Source organism: Lutjanus erythropterus, chromosome 10, assembly GCF_056507025.1.
Source record: "Lutjanus erythropterus isolate fLutEry1 chromosome 10, fLutEry1.hap2, whole genome shotgun sequence".
Lineage (NCBI taxonomy): Eukaryota > Metazoa > Chordata > Actinopteri > Lutjaniformes > Lutjanidae > Lutjanus > Lutjanus erythropterus.
This window is the reverse complement of record NC_139326.1, coordinates 28,335,956-28,352,375: the sequence shown is the minus strand read 5'-3', so window position 1 is coordinate 28,352,375 and position 16,420 is coordinate 28,335,956. Positions and strand designations below refer to the sequence as shown.

The 16,420-nt window shown below is 39.1% G+C and overlaps 1 protein-coding gene across 3 annotated transcripts; it reads left to right on the top strand.

Moving 5' to 3' along the window:
* Positions 1 to 191: 191 nt before the first annotated feature.
* Positions 192 to 12,212, top strand: LOC146320598 (E3 ubiquitin-protein ligase RNF34-like). Of its 3 annotated transcripts, none has more exons than XM_084728917.1 (8): positions 192 to 362; positions 2,851 to 3,065; positions 5,222 to 5,608; positions 7,237 to 7,299; positions 8,267 to 8,468; positions 8,640 to 8,669; positions 8,946 to 8,993; positions 10,081 to 12,212. In XM_084728917.1, the coding sequence occupies exons 2-8, from the start codon at positions 2,862 to 2,864 to the stop codon at positions 10,266 to 10,268; spliced, it is 1,122 nt and encodes a 373-aa protein (XP_084585043.1). In that variant the 5' UTR covers positions 192 to 362; positions 2,851 to 2,861; the 3' UTR covers positions 10,269 to 12,212. The 3 variants fall into 3 exon arrangements, with proteins under 3 accessions (XP_084585043.1, XP_084585042.1, XP_084585044.1); XM_084728916.1 differs by having other exon boundaries at positions 2,847 to 3,065; XM_084728918.1 differs by lacking the exon at positions 8,946 to 8,993 and having other exon boundaries at positions 2,847 to 3,065.
* The last annotated feature ends 4,208 nt before the right edge of the window (positions 12,213 to 16,420 follow it).

The following is a 16,420-nucleotide window of genomic DNA, read 5'->3' as shown; positions in this document are numbered from 1 at the left end:
AATTAGTGGAAGTTTTATTAGACTTTAGGCAACGCCCCGCCCATTGGACTTCCAATCCCGCCCACATGCGACCCCGCCCCATTCTGCGCGCCGCAGCAAGGGTTACTTATTGCCTGGTGTTGATGACTACATTTGACCTGTGGAGGGCAGCATTACAATGTCGCTGCGCGCAGGCTGCCGCAGCACCAGAGAGAAGAAAAAGAGGCGACCAGCAGCAGTATCAGTGCTCGGGGCTCGATCGTTGCTCTCATCCCAATCAAGACGCATTCAGGCACTTCAGCCAAATAAGTGACGTTCCATATTGCAATGGTTACACCGTCAGTCTGTTCTGTTCCTGTAGACACGCCGGAGCTGCAATGAAGGTGCAGTTTTCTTTACATAACTATTCCAATTTTAGCTCTGCTTGGACTGTCGCTAGCAGCAGCTAGCTAACGTTAGCTAATGTCTCCGTATCGGTGGAGCTGACGTTATGTTACCTGTTAGCCTGTTAGCCAAACCGTCAAAACAGCAATTATGATAGCTGTCACTGAACATCGACCTGACAGTAAGGTTAAGATGAAATGAATTATGTTAATCTGTGTTAAGATTTGTTATGTTGTTTTTCTGCTTTCGAAATAACGTCTGATTGTTAACATAATTTAACCATTTAACACAGGTAGCTGAGATTAATTGTGTGCTTGTGTTGTGACACTGTGTTTTGACAGTTCTAGCTGCTTCCTCTTCCTGTGTGTGTTTTATTGTGTGAAACTTGCACGGGAGGCAACGTTGTAAAAGCTTTTTAGTCATCTCATCTATAATAAGCAGCTCTCACATGTGACCTCTAAACAGCAGGTCTCGTTTCTGTGCTAACAATATGTTTAAATTATGGGGATAGACGTGCAGTCATTCATGTTTCATATACTGTTAGTGGGTTTGCAACCTGCAGTGTGGAAAAATAAGGGACACTTTGCTAGTGACCCCATGCCTGAGGGACACAAATCAAGTGGGGTGTCCTCCTCCATGACAGTTTGAGTGTCCAACATTTCATTTCTTGTATTCTGGTTAATATTATGTACAAGTTCGTGTAACAGTTTCAAAGTCCTCTACTACTCTTAACATGGTGAAAGAAATCAGTCTTGTTTTCCAGATGAAATTAAACATGGATTTTGAGTTATTTTTTCAGTGAACATGAAAATTGTAATTCAAAATTGATCATTTCTACTAATCGTATTATTTTGTCTGAAATCTACCTGCTAGAGCTGCAATTGACAAATATCTTCACCGATGTTTAATCTCCTGATGGTTTTCATGATTAATCAGTAAATCATTTATTCTGCATAATGTTGAAATGCAAAAAACTCATCACAGTTTCCCAGAGCCCAGAGTGATGTCCTCCAATTGCTTGTTTGTCCAACCAACAGTGTGCACCCAAAGGACCTTTCATTTATTATCATCAATGACAAAGAAAAGCAGCAAATCCTAACATTTAAGAAATGTTTGACATTTTTGCTTGAAAAATGACTGAAACAATCAGTTATCAGTAGATGGCAAATCATTTTCTTTTGACTGATTAAGCAACAATTGTTGCAGCTCCACTACTAGCCACTTAAATATTTTAGTAACATTTGGCTGGTTGCTTGTGCTAATTTCCCACCCTGCTGTAGACACATCTTCCGTGGAACGACTGTTGTGGAATGATGTTATCGCTCACTGTTGTGAGTTTTGTGTAGGTAGTGAAAAAGTTAGTTTGGAGCCCTGTACTATAATCATGTATCCTGAAACAATTGAGTAATTTTCCTCAATCAGCTTTGTCTTTTTTAAATACTAATGTTTCTCCCATCCTAAATGACAACAGATCTGACCCAATTTTATTTATTTGTGTGAAATACTTATTATGTTATATTGCGTAGAAAAATACTTTTAAATGACATTGCTTCTGACATTAAATAATTTTGTAACATATAAATAATAACATTTTGATTTGACCTGATATATTTTTCTTCACACATGAAGCAAAAGATCACTGATGCCATTGCCACCATTGATGAGCAGCAAACATGGCAAGAAATCGATTACCATCTTGATGTGATTCGTGCAACTAATGTTGCCCATATAGAGGTGTATTAAATGAGGCAAAAAACTTCAATATCTACTTTTCATTTTGTAATCATTTCCACAGATTTGTCTATTAATTTGCTTTTGTAATAGATTTGTTAAATTGTAAAGAGATTTTATGGACACCTGTATATTAGATTGTGGTGTGCATGGAATAATGGAATTATATACAACTTTTCTTTGTTTCTATATTTACAATATATATCGGCGAGATGGCCACGCTGCTCTCTAAACATGGCATCAGCCATTCAAAAATCCATATCGGTGGACTACTATGTGTTGTATTTGGATTTTTTTTTTTCTTGTAAGAAAAGAAAGTCAAAATTCACTGATTCCAGCTTCCTAAATGTGAATAATATCTGATTTCTTTACACATCTATGATGGTTAACTGAATATCTTTGGGTTGTAGACAAAACAAGACATTTGAAAATATCATCTTGGGCTTTAGGAAACACTAATTGACATTTTTCACCATTTTCTGCCATTTTATAGACCAAACAACGAATTGATTAATTGAGAAAATCAACAGATTAATTGACACTGAAAATAATTGTTGGTTGCAGCCCTCAGTGTATGTATGTGTTAGTACAGGGTACTAATTTAGTAAGAGATAATACATTTTATTATCTTTTGTCATATTGGATGGGTAGCAACCCTAACTTTTAGTATCATCATCATCATCATCAGTAACATCAACCAGATTAATGTGAAGGTGGGAAGTACTGAAGTGAAGGTGTTCTGTGACTGTCAGGCAGGGGCCTCATCCATGTGGGCTTCATGCTGTGGTCTGCTGAATGAAGTCATGGGTACCGGGGCTGTCAGAGGCCAGCAGCCAGGGTTTGGGGCCGGTGCTGGACCCTTCAGATTTGCCCCCAGTGCGGGATACTCCACATACCCGCCCACCAGCTCAGGGAGTCCCAGTCTTGTATGCAAGGCCTGCGGTCAGGCCTTCTCCGTCTTCAGGAGGAAGGTAGGGTTCTCTGGATGTTCTGTGTGATTATGCCAGTACATGTTAATTGGGATACTGACTTAATGAGAAGGAAAAGGTGCATGTGTAGAAGCAGAGGGGGATTTTTAGATGAATATTTTAGGAAGAAATACTAATTATGTGCTGCACTTGGCAGTGGAAAATTGTCTAGTACTTGGAGTGTAGACAGAATGCATGTTCTTTACACATATATTTTGCTGATTTCTGAGGCCTCTGTGGACAAAATTATTCAATAGGATTGGGTAAGATGAATGGACTCCTTTGGCTATAATATAAAATTCTTTAATTGTTCTTCAAATAATCCAAAACGCAACTCATTTTCATTGATAAGTGAACGAAACAACAGTCCAAATTTGTAGATATTTTAAAACAGTCTGTATTGGGAATGCTATATTCAGTTCTTAAATCAGTCAACGATTTTAACTGTGAGTTTTTTGGAAACAAATCTTAAAACTGTTTTATACCAAATTTGCCCATTTGTCTATATTAACTGATGTTAAGTGTTAAATTAGCTCAACCATGTTTTTTTACCCTATGAAAGTGTTTTATAAATACCATCTATGTTTTCTAAAGAGCTTAAACAATACTTTGCTGTGTTGGAATGAAAAAGGCTGAAGTTAATTTGTTTTACACCCAGAGGCTGTTAATTTCACCGTGCCGTTCTGTCTGAGTGCAGGGACAGATGGACAACATACTTGTTCTGTAATATCTTCAGAGCGCTCATGTTCATGTATGGCTCTCAGGGTCTCATTCTCTCTGAACCCTGTGCTTCACTCGATCACTGTGCCAGTCAAGTCCCACGTCTTGCATTTATTACTGTTTGATGTTTGTCACTTAAAAGAAATGAGCTGCCTCCTGCCCCTGTGCCTGCAGAGGTAGAGCAGATGCGAGTGATTGAAAAATGCTGTAAAGGTCTATTGGTGTTCATATGCTCTCCAGTAATGTGTTAAATATTGTCTCTCCACTTATCCTGTTTTCCTCATTTTTTATGCCATTTCACAATTTTAAAGGTATAGATAAGGTCTATGTCTCACACCCTTTTAAATGGATAGTTTTGGATTACAGTAGATTGTGGTCGGAGCATCCCCAGTTTGGAGAAGCAGAGAGGAATACCAACACAAATCTAAGCAATGTACTGCTGTGGACAGGGCAAGCAGCAAGACATGTTCCCATGTTAAAAAAAAAAAATTAATCTCACTTTAAGTGTATGCTATATTTAGAATTTTTCACCGCTTTACTGTGTCGTCACACAGCCTTTTCCAACGGGAATCCACCATTACATAAGCTAATTATATCACTCTCTGGAAACCGTGGATGAAATCAGTCATTTGAACTTGCAGAACACGGAAGCTGCTGGTCAACTGCTATTAGTGGTTTTTGTGAGTGCGTGTGTGTGTTATTGTGTAACAATTTGGATTTACCAAAACCTCACAATAACTCAATGAGCTAAAAGATCGAGGCAGCAGTAGCTCAGCAACTCCTGTGCTCTGCAAAGTAAAATGACTGATTTCACCCTTGGAATTTGGTTGGTTTGGAGAAGGTGATATTTATTTATGCATGAATGACAGGGACCACATATAATAAACAAAAACTTCAATACTTGAAATCTTATGCATTAATCAGAGCTAATGTTCATCCCCAGTCTCTGAGCAGGTGAAACAAAACACAACAAACACATGCATTGTATACAACAGCCATCATAAAATACTATACACTGTGTACATAATCACAGGCTGTATATATTATTTACAAAACTGTTGTTTGATCAGTTAATATACTTATTGATTCTGCTTTAACCACCTTTATCTGGCTTATATATTAGCAGTTTCACATCAGAAAAGGTTCTCTGATGGTGAGACAAAGTGATAAAAATGTTTAAAATACAAGATAAATTGAAAATGTGATATTGATTTTTTTTTTTGCGTAGTCCTTTGTAAGTGGCTGAAATACTGCATACAAGTCCACTTTAAACAATCCAATTTTGAAATAAGGGTCAAATGCGAACATTTGGCTACATTTGTATGTCAAATGCAGCATACTTTATGGGGTTCTTTTGGCAGTAACACAGTAAAATATGTACATAAATCCTGAATTGCCTCATTTGCCCCATCTTGTTTTTCCTGTCTCTGTCTCTACAGTATATTTGCTGTGACTGCAAGAAGAGCTTCTGCTCTCTATGCTCCGTACTTCAGGAGAATCTGCGCATTTGTGCCACATGTCACTTGCTGAAGGCGACGGCCTTTCAGCGGCCACGGCTCATGCGCCTACGAGTCAGGGACCTGCGTCAGTACTTGCTGCTCCGTAACATCCCCACCGACACCTGCAGGGAAAAAGAAGACCTAGTGGACTTGGTGCTCTGTCACCAAGGCATTGAGGAAGAGGACGACGCAGACACCGCCAGCCTCCACTCGCGCTCCCTGTACACACCAACCCCTTCTACCACGCAGTCTGCCTCGGAGCTGTCTGCCTTCGTCGCCTCTCAGGAGGAGCCGCTCAGCAGGAGTGATAGCTCTGATACCAACCAGGTCAGGACTTAAACCATGCATGATTTTTTTAATAACACCACACATCAGCCATATCCTTATAAGTATTTGCTGAGGCACAGAAACATGCCAACTAACGAAGGCCTGACTGGTACTGGATTTGTGGGGACAATTTGATAGATTGGCATTTTTTATACAGATGCTCAATATAGAAGATATTTAGGGTGTTACAGTCATAATAGTAAGCAACAAAAAAGTATTAGAAAATATTTTTATTTCAAATTCATTGTCATTTAAGCATTTGTACTGATATTGGGTTTAAATTGGGTGTGGTTATGCTTTAATGCTTATTACAAAAAACAGGGAAATTATTCTGTAAACCAATCACAAAAATGTCCATGTCAGTTCTCCTGTCTGCTCCTGTTTTATCTGCCTCTTTAAGTCTGAGCCAACTCAAGAACAGTGAACTGAAGCCAGTATATCTCTCCAAACTCCTTTGACAAAATGGTAATTTAATCTTTCACAGCACAGGAATTACTGCTCTACTGCTGCCTGTACCTCACAGCAAGTTATTATTATTTTAGATCCAAACTAACATGCTAAAACACCAAAGTCACACAATAACACAAACTAACTGATTGAGGCAGTGGTAGACCTGCAACTTCCATGTTCTAAGGTAGGTAGAGGTAAAATGATTTTTTTGTCAACAGAGTCTTGTTGCTTTGAATGTAGATGGATGGATGTAATGGCTTCAGTTCCCCGCTGGTAATGACTGCCTAACAGCAAAGTAAAGTGGTGACAATATTCTAAATATAGCATGCATTTAAACTGATAATGATTTTTTTAGGTCGCTAAAATACATTTTGTTGCTGACCCTGTCCACAGCAGTACATTGATTAGCTTCTGTGGCAGCACTCCTGAGGGAGATGTCAATCAAAACATGATCTGCCACCTATACAGTCTTGAGAAATGGTCAGCAAAACAAGCTAGCTGTATTTTAAACCAGACTTTCTAATGGTTATGAATATCTATTTTCAGTCAGATTTTTGTGGATGTTTAATGACACTCAACTTCAGGCCAAATTTCTGGAGGCTTTAAAACTTAGTTGGCAGGCAAAATAATTAATCTGACTGGGGAAAGTTTGGATTTTCAGTAACAGTGGCCTGCAGACACAAATCAGTCCACACTAGTGTTTTTATACAGTTCTTTATTATTTGTGCAGATATTAGTACATCATGTCACCACTGCAGGCTGTTTGAACTATTTGTTGAGCTGCCACAAATGAATCTATGGAAATCACTTGACTTCTCATCAAAGACAGAAACAAAGTGATAAAGTGAGGTTTGTTGTTGACTTTACAATCATTTGTAAGCCAAATAAAAGAAGTGTTAGAAAGCGAAGATGTAAAAGTTAAAGAGAGAATAAGAACCAGCACAACTAACACTGTAAATGGAGCTCAGCTCAAAGCAGCCAGACTCCACTATAAATACTTGTGCTTGGCCTGCTTAGGGAGCAGTAAGCTTCTCTATGAATGGAAGGTAGGAGAGGTCGTTGTTCCTGAGGTATCAATGGGCTGTCTGTAGAGAGTCTAATCCTAATCCTCAGTCCACTGCCATGTTCCTTGTATGTAATGCACTCTGATGTCTGTCATTGCTGCTTTTGTGTTGCAGGATATCGGTGATGCCACATCTGTGTCTCTCCTTAACCTGGACCCCAGTGAACACACTCCTGAGGTGATCTGTGAATCATCCAATTTCCTGCTGTCCTCATGAAATCATTCATATGTGAAGTATTGACAGATGCATTTCACTTCTGTTGCTGAATGTTGATTCTGCAGAATAAGTAGAAATACTTGGTGACACAGCTGTATGTATCATTTTGTGTTGCAACTTTTCCAGTGCAAGGAAAGCAATATAAGAGTTGAAAATGAGATGATAATGTTGAGACTTTCTTGACTTGATCTGAATGAAGAAACAATGAAACACAATTTGTTGGCCTTCTCCAGACCATGACGTTTTGCAGAGCATGCTCTTTGAAACAGCTCTTTCCTGTGCTGCACCAGCACGTTGCAGATTGCTCAGTGTACTTAAAATTAAAAGTCCAGATGTGCTTTTTGCACAAGAGGAGCAGCAATAAAATGCTTTATAATGTATTAGGCCTGCACATTCAATTGCATATTAATCTCTATTGCAAATTTGGCTTGATGATTGATTGCAATATTGCAGTCCAGAGTAAAAATAAAAATGCAACAGAGAGCAGACAGGCAAAACAAATGTCTGGATCTGTTTTATATATTGCTGCCTCTTAAGTAATTAAATATTAAACATACTACAAAGATTTTTTAACTGGTTATGAAACAGTCTCAATGTAATACGCATGTCTCTGTATGACCTACATAAGCAAACAAGATCATCAGCGAGAACATTGGCTGTTTAATGAATGAGCCTGTGTTCACATTAGCTCATTCACAGGCAAAGTCACAGTGAGTAAAGGAAGCAGGAGAAGATTTGTCTTTAGATTTTGTGTTTTATGTTATTGTATAGTATATCTATATTTTTTGTTATGACAGTGGAAGTACTGCCACAGGGGCTTCCAAAATCAACCCAGTATGAAGGTTCCTTGTAGTAGCTTGAAGTTGTGTTAATCTCAACCACCTCCAATTTTATTTTGTCACTAATGTCTCCACTCCTGTTCCTTCAGGTCAGTCCTCAGACGCGACGTCGGGCCAGAGCGTCTCTCTCAGACATCTCCAGCTTGAGGGACATCGAGGGCCTGTCTGTCAGGCAGCTGAAGGAGATCCTGGCCAGGAACTTTGTCAACTATTCAGGGTGCTGTGAGAAGTGGGAGCTGGTAGAGCGTGTCAGCAGACTGTACAGAGAGACAGAGGAGAACAGGAAATCATGTGGGTGTCAACTTTGTCTCTTTGACTACTGTGTGCTTTTGTTTATTAGTTGTTAGCTATGAAAAATGTCCTAAATAATTATTTACTCTAGACTGTATCTACTGAACACAGAGTAAAGGATAGCCTGTTATAATCAGTTGCTAAAGTAACTTTAATTTCTTTTTCCTGCAGTGGAAAATGTGAGCAGTACTGTAACCACAGGTAAGCTGTCACTCACTCGTCTGTGGGCACAAACTGTCCTAGATGTCAGTATTGTACACCACATCCTGTTTTTTAACCAGAGAACCTTAATATTTCTGTTTCTTCTGAAAGTATTACATACTGTAGGCAATAATAATAATAATAATAATAATAATAATAATAATAATAATAATAATAATAATAATAATAATGATGAACAGGGTCATTCAAGTGAGTTATCTCATTCAAACTCATACTAAAATGTCTCTTGCTTGGTTTACTCCTCCCACACTAAAGTGGTGGCCTTCCCTCCTTCCCCTCCTATCTGCAACGGTGCCATCGGAGGTAAGGCAGCTCATAGATTCCTCGCCACTGTTGCCGTGGTCACACGCACCATCTGTGACTCGCTTCCCCATCATACAAACAGCGTCTCCACCACATCTGTGCTCTGCGTGAACCCATTCTCATTCGTTTTTCCAGCTCCCTGTTTGTAAAATCATACATGTGGTCCTCTGTGTGGAATGACATTTACTGCGTTTCATTGAAGATGAAAAAGAATGTTCATTTATCCAACTCAAGAACAGACACTTGAATATTTCATTCGTCATGCTCCAGGAGCATTGATCCACCATGAGATCAATCTCCTCAGTCATCTATTCATGTGTTCAGTGTGTGAAGCTAATTACACTGCAAACTGCAGTATGTTAGATGTATAAATCAGCTCTCTTACAGCACAATTCCAGTGATAAAGACTGTGTGGTTGTCATAGAAACATCTTGACATTGAGCCACAACAGGTATTGACATTTTTGAGGAGATTGTGAGCGTGACCTTTCCAAGATCAGGCACAGTGGATAAGATGAGGTGTTTTATTAAATGCTAACTTTGGTATTTTTCAACCTTTACTCTGTTTTCTTATGTTATTGTCTCTAACTGACTGATGAGGACAACAATTTTTGAAATTGGTCTAGTACTGAGCAAGGCCACTGCAGCTGTCAGCCATGAAACAGCCTGCAATGTAATCCTTATGGGCACTTGGGCTGTCAAAGAACATCCACTGGCAGGCTCAGATGGTTATTACAAGTGTCTGACAACATTATGAAAAAGATCCCTTCAGGGAGACCTTGTTCTGTTGTGATCGTCAATGCCACCAGACTCCATTTACAGAAACCGTAATTTTATCATTGTAAAAAACACTTCTTTCAAACTCGACAGAACCAAAGTAAAACTCACCAAAACAATCTTGGTTCGTCTTTCTACTGTTCCAACAATCATCATCTCTGGGTTTGCGAAATAAAGCCTAAATTCAGCTGGTTAGATGTGAATGTGTGCGGAGTCTTTTGCTGCCCTTTTGTCCCTCCTCAGTGCAAATATCATTCTGTTTTTGCAGTTTCTTAACATTTCAAGTCACCTCTCCATGTCTTGTCTTGCAGATGGTGAGAAGGGTCCTTTGACGATCCACGACGACAACCTCTGCAGGATCTGCATGGACGCTATGATTGACTGCGTTCTCCTTGAGTGCGGTCACATGGTTACCTGCACCAAATGCGGCAAGAGGATGAACGAATGCCCGATCTGCAGGCAGTATGTCGTGAGGGCTGTACACGTCTTCAAGTCCTAATGCACCACTGAAACACTGCTGCACGTGCTTCAGAGCAGCAGCTCAGACTGAGACTGTACCTTAAATCAACCATGCAGCTCATAACCTTTGAATCCCCAAAAAACTGATTTTGTGGATGTTCCATGTTTGTATTTCTCTAAATTCTCACAATATTTGCACATTGAAATATTATGAGAAATGTGTTTTTTCTTAAGAATTGACTCTTCAGTTTCACCAGTGGGCAGAAGGTAGGATCGTACCCTACTATGAGTCATTCCTAAATAGGCAAAAAGGGCTGGGTATCGTTCAAAAAATAACAATACCAGTACCCTCAAAGTAATATTCTTACCAATAGGGTAACATTACTTTGTCTGATACATTTTCTTCCTACTTCATCCGATACCCATCATGTGAATGAATGCATTCCTGAAACAACCCTTCCACATTTTCTGCATTTATTTTTATCAGATGCCACAGGTTTGTAGTATTCTCTACTTGCCTAATGTAGTGTAACGTGTATCCATTTTCCAAGCTGCACATCTATTTACTTCCTGTCAACAACTCTAACATTATGCTTCCAACCTTTACTTAGTGGATTTTCATTCATATATTAGGTTGTAGATGCTGTAATTGTCACAGTTAGCTTTGTACACATTGTTAATTGTATTTACAGTTTGTTTTTGTATTAAGTTCTTTTCTGATCATTATCTCAGTGTCTTAGATAACCATTAGCGATGTTATGTAACTGCTCATTATAGCACGAACATTTGTGTAATTTTCACGGCTTGGCTAGATCGCTGTAGCTCTTTTTTGCACTCGGTGCTTGGATATAAATACCTGACTTCTGTCACCGACTTCCCTTGACAACTCAGAGCATCAGTCACTACAGATTTCACCTTATGCTCAAACTCAGTAGCTTCTCATTCTTCTTCATTGTCCTGTAGCAACAAGCTCTCACACTTGCTTCCCCCAGCTTGACATTCTTCTGTCCAGACTCAAAATAACATGAGTAAAATCCTACACTGATGACTCAAACTAAACGCCACCAAGACTAATTTGTTAGTGTTCATTATGAAAGTTGTTAACTGGATACATCGGACAGTTTAAACCCCTTCGCCAGCAACTTCTGTAGCTTGAATTTGCAAGAGAGCATATGTCAGTCGCTTTCATTTTCAGCAACGCTTTCAAGCAATGAGTGTTAAAAAATAAGAGCCACCTAACATTAGCTAAGCTGTGAAAATCAGATGTGCCTACATCACACCTGCCTACACTGAAAAGGCAAGGCTTTCTGACAGAAAACCCTTAGGTTTTGGGGGAAGCATGGTTTGGATTAAAGTAGTGGGAGTTCTGCCAGAAAGGGCTCTCTGGCAGAAAGCTCTAAAGACTATCTGCTCCCATGTGCTGATGATGTGGCTCATTAACGTTGCTAACAACTGTCCAAGACACTGAGATGATGATCACAACGATTAAAACCACAACATACAAAATGAACAGTAAATAATGTTGACAATGTACAAAAAGCTAACTGTGAAATGTGAAGTAACAGACGTAAGGATGGAAATGCACTGCATGAAGTTACTGCAGAGTTGACAAAAGTAAAGAGACATGGTGTTGTGAAACAGATATATGTCACATTACATTGTCCATGTAGATAATAGCCGTACTTTTGAATGTTTTGGTGGCATTCTGGCACGCTGAACTGCCAACTCCATCAAACACAGTCCACAGATTGTATGGGTTGTAGCTGCTGTGGTAGTGGGCCAATCACCTGTTGCATTAATTCTTGCAGTGATTGGCTGTTAGGAAACCATACAGTCTTTTTTTTTTTCAAATCTGGGTACAAAAAGGATTGAATACAGGTATGTTTGACTTGAGGTTTCAATACTACTTGGTACTGAGATATTTTGGTATAATACCGATACCCAGCCCTGTTCCTGAAGTAAACATATCTCTAATCTGTGTTAATTCCTAAGTGTCTGTTTTGCTTTTCTTACAGTTTTTCAAAGCAAAGAATGTGTGGCACTCAGCCACGTGCAGTCTTGTCAACACACAACTCATCACCCTCAGATCTGCCTATAAACTGTAGCTGGCACTCAGCGCTGCTGCTGCTGAGTATTCACCTCTCTTTACAACTGCTGCAAGCGACTACATATCTTAGTAACACAGACAGAGGACAGACACGCACTGACCGTCAGCACAGGAGGGAGGAGTGGTGAGCGAACTAGGTGCCAAATAACGGGTCATACATGCCCTTATGCTTCTCACCCATTTTGTTCCCCTGGACTGTGTTGGGCCAGTGCATGGCTGTGGATTCTTCAGCACGTTTTTATCAGAAAGCACTTTGTTCACACTGTGTGTTAATGCACCACTGCTCACAACCCACTGCAAACTATGACCAGTAATGAAGGCTGAGGTAGCACGTGTATTGATACATGAATACTTGTCCAGACTTAAGCTTGGCTGATGAGGCTTTGGAAGGGATTTAACTTTGTTTAGGGCCAGTGGAAAAAGCTAATTGCAAATCATTGATCTTATGTTTTCTTTTCAACTGTCGAGAGAGAGTTTAGCCCCAAATCTAAAACATGTATTTTTCCTCTTGTCTGTTGTGCTATTTATCCATCTTGATTTTTTTTTGGTGTGAGTTGCTGAGTTTTGGAGATGTCTGCCTTCTCTTCAATGTAGTTTTACTAGATGGTACTCAGGGTGCTCCCATAGCTCTTGGTAGAGCATTCGCCCCATGTACTGAGGCTGTTGCTGCTCTGCAGCGGTCGCTGGTTCGATTCCCGCCTGTGACCCATTTGCTGCGTGTCATATATCTTCAGCTGTTCCTATCCAAAATAAAGGCAAAAGATAATCTTCAAAAAAAAAAAATAGATAGTACTCAGCTTGTGGTGCTCAAATAGCCACAAAAAAATATGTTTTAAAAACGCAACAACTATGTCTCTTTCCAGAAATCATGACTCGGTTACAGAAGACAATCAGCAGATCTTGTATTGAGCAGTTTCTATGTTGGATCTATTTTATTTCTATCGAACTACACCCACCAACTGTATCACCATGTTAGCTAGTTCTGTGTTGCTAGTGTTACAGAGAGCTAGCAAAGAGCTAGTGTTGCAGCCCAAGACCACCTAGACCAATACCAAGTCATGACCAAGAACACAGTTGATCATGACTAGGGGGTTAACTTGCTTACTTAAGTTTTCTCAGGATACAATATTATGTCAATTCCTTGGACAACAATACAGTTCTTGCTGATAACACAAAGTCTGTCCATTAAACGCATTCAGTTACATTTATGTCAGCTCACAAATTTTGATTCAACAATTTTATGACTGAACTCCTCCAGACATTTGTGACACAGACATGCCATGGACATTTCAATATATAGGCAGATCTTAAAGATGTAAGTGAGATCAAATGCTGTCACATCTTGAGCTGTTGCCCAAGTGAGGCAGTGTTAACACAGCGTGGTGCATTTATGACATAGCTGACATTAGCTAGTGTTGATATTACATGTCTATTATTAGCTTTATGTGGTGATAAATGATTGTGTTGCAGAATTTCCACACTGTTTGGTCTTTAGTTTGGTTTGGTTATTTTTCAACTTACAAGTCAAAATCAACATGCAAATAAATAATTTGCAGCAACCCCCTTTAGATTTATACTCTAGTCTCTCATCCACGATTAGTTGCACTCTTCTTTCTGCATGGTGATTCGGCTGTTGAGTGCGGTTCTTTAGAAACAAAGTAGTTCCTACAGTACATGAAACTGCTCACAAAAAGGTCTGTGTATTATCATGTGTGGAAATAAATTGATTCTTAGATGCATCGTGATTCTTTCTGCAGAAAAGTCAAGAATCAGAAATGTGAAAAAAACTATTTATAAGAATAGCTGTAACGGCTTACCTTCTAAACTAGAATACTTATTGAATATTTGTGAGAGTGATTGAGCATGAGCAACTGCATTTTGGTTTCTATGAAGTTGAACAGTGAAGTTGAAAGGTGATCTGGACTAAAATAAGCTAGTCTTAGACTGAGGAAAAAAATTATCGGATCGAATCATGAGATGCCAAAAGATGCCCACCCCCTAAGTGACCTGGTCATAATTTCTGTAAAGAGATGGTGGTGTTCAGTTTTTCAGATTTATGTTTAGGAATCTACCCCATTATATTGGAGAGAAGGCAGACATCTCTATGGCTGATATCTCTAAAACTCACACCGAACACCAAAACAATCTAGAGGGCTAAATAGCATTACAAGAGGAAAAGTGTTTTAGGGTGAACTGTCCCTTGAAACTTGTTGTTACTCGAGCAGGTGCTCTGCCATTGTGATTTGAGGATATTGGTGATTGATACTGATGATTAATGATGCATTATAGTCACTTATTTTGCTATAGAAGCGCTTACTGTAATGCGTTACACATTTAAATGATCATTACAGCAATAGCTGACCTCCGCTGTCACCTCTGTCCTGTCTCAGGACGTTAGTGGAGACAAAAAGACAAAAATCGGTGCTAACTCATCTGACCATCTTCCCTGATGATTTCCAGCTGAACTGTGGATGTGAAACTCTGAATGTTTTTATTTTTGTTGTTGTATATTGTTGGGAGTGGAATGAAGTGTCTTAATGCGTTTTTAGTTGATTTTTTCTCTCATGTAGGAGTAATGTATTGAACTAACTATTCAAAGATATAGCTACAAGTTTACTGACACCTGTGGTATAGAAAGTATATAGAAAAATAATGACTTGCTAATGTACATTTGCATATATTGATCCATATGAGATGTATATATCTATATTTTTTCCATTTGATTTAAATTGTGTAATATCAGATTATTGAAAATGTCCCTGGGATTGGGTTAGGATATTATTACAGAGTTATGTTTTCCTGTAAAGTGGTTTAAAATGTGTTTAATCAGCATTGGTTTGCTTGAACTTATCGGTCCCTCTTGAACCAGAGCATGACAACAACCTGTATGACACACCGGTTATGTTATTCCTCATCATCAGTTTCCTGATTTTCTTTTCCCCTCATCCTGTTCATTTAAAGGCATCCAGCTCTGTGCTGCCCACCCCCACACACAAAGTCAACATTGCTGCTATTAACAGTGAAGATGTCCCCCTGCAATCATGAGCAGTAGCGGAGCAGGTTGCACTTTTCCTTTAGAGAGGGTGTACTTGTGTGCAAGGTTTGGTCTTTGTATTTGGGAATGTTGAACTTTTTATTTTGGTAATTAAAGATTTTAATTAAAGTCTGTTTTTGTATACTCGTGCATCACAAGCTGTGTCCCTGTACTTGGATAAAGAGTGTTGGTTTGGAAGGTGTCGCTTTGGGATTGGGGTAATGCGACATTTATCACTGTTTTCAAAACTATTACAAACAAAACAGTCCATCAGTTGATGGAGAAGATTATCAGCAGATGAATCGGTAATGGAAAGTAATGTTTGTTTATAGGTAGACTGATTATTCAGAATAAAATGGTGACCTGATGATGGCACTATTTTTAAAGTTTACATCATACATCACCTTAGCCCATACATCATCAAGTTCTTACAGGTCCATCTTAAAGGGAAATGAATGTGAATACTAAATGTCTCCTCCCTGACACTTTACCATTGTTCTGATGACTCTTTGGTTGTTTTAACTGTGTACTTTTCTAATGCAGGATGAGACTATTTAGCAGAGTGAAGGTTCTGGGAGTATAGCTTTTGTTCAGGTCTTCATTGTGCCCTTATCTTGACATTTTTTAGTTTGTCTTAAATAACAATCTCAAGTTTAAAAATAACAATTTCAGTTAGGTTTCTATATAGAAGCTGAAAGGATACAAAGTGAAAGGCTGAGATATAGGCCTACTGTTAATATATTGCATTTTCTTACACCCTGAGAAATCAGTAAAGCTTCGCAACCCCTCAGGGTGACCCAGGTTCAGAACCTCCTGATGTCTTCCTGCATCCGGTTGCATTTTGCAGAATGCAAGTCAGCATAGTGTTTTTGGCTTATCTGACCCCACAATCCTCTGTGCAGGGAAAGATAAGTCACATCAACTGAGCTTCAGAGAGAGCACAGTTAAAGCTTATTCATGCTGCTCTCCAAATTGTATACTTTTCTTTTTTAACTGCAAATTTTGCATCGCAGATGTCCTAATAGTATGCATACTGCATGCAATGGCAACT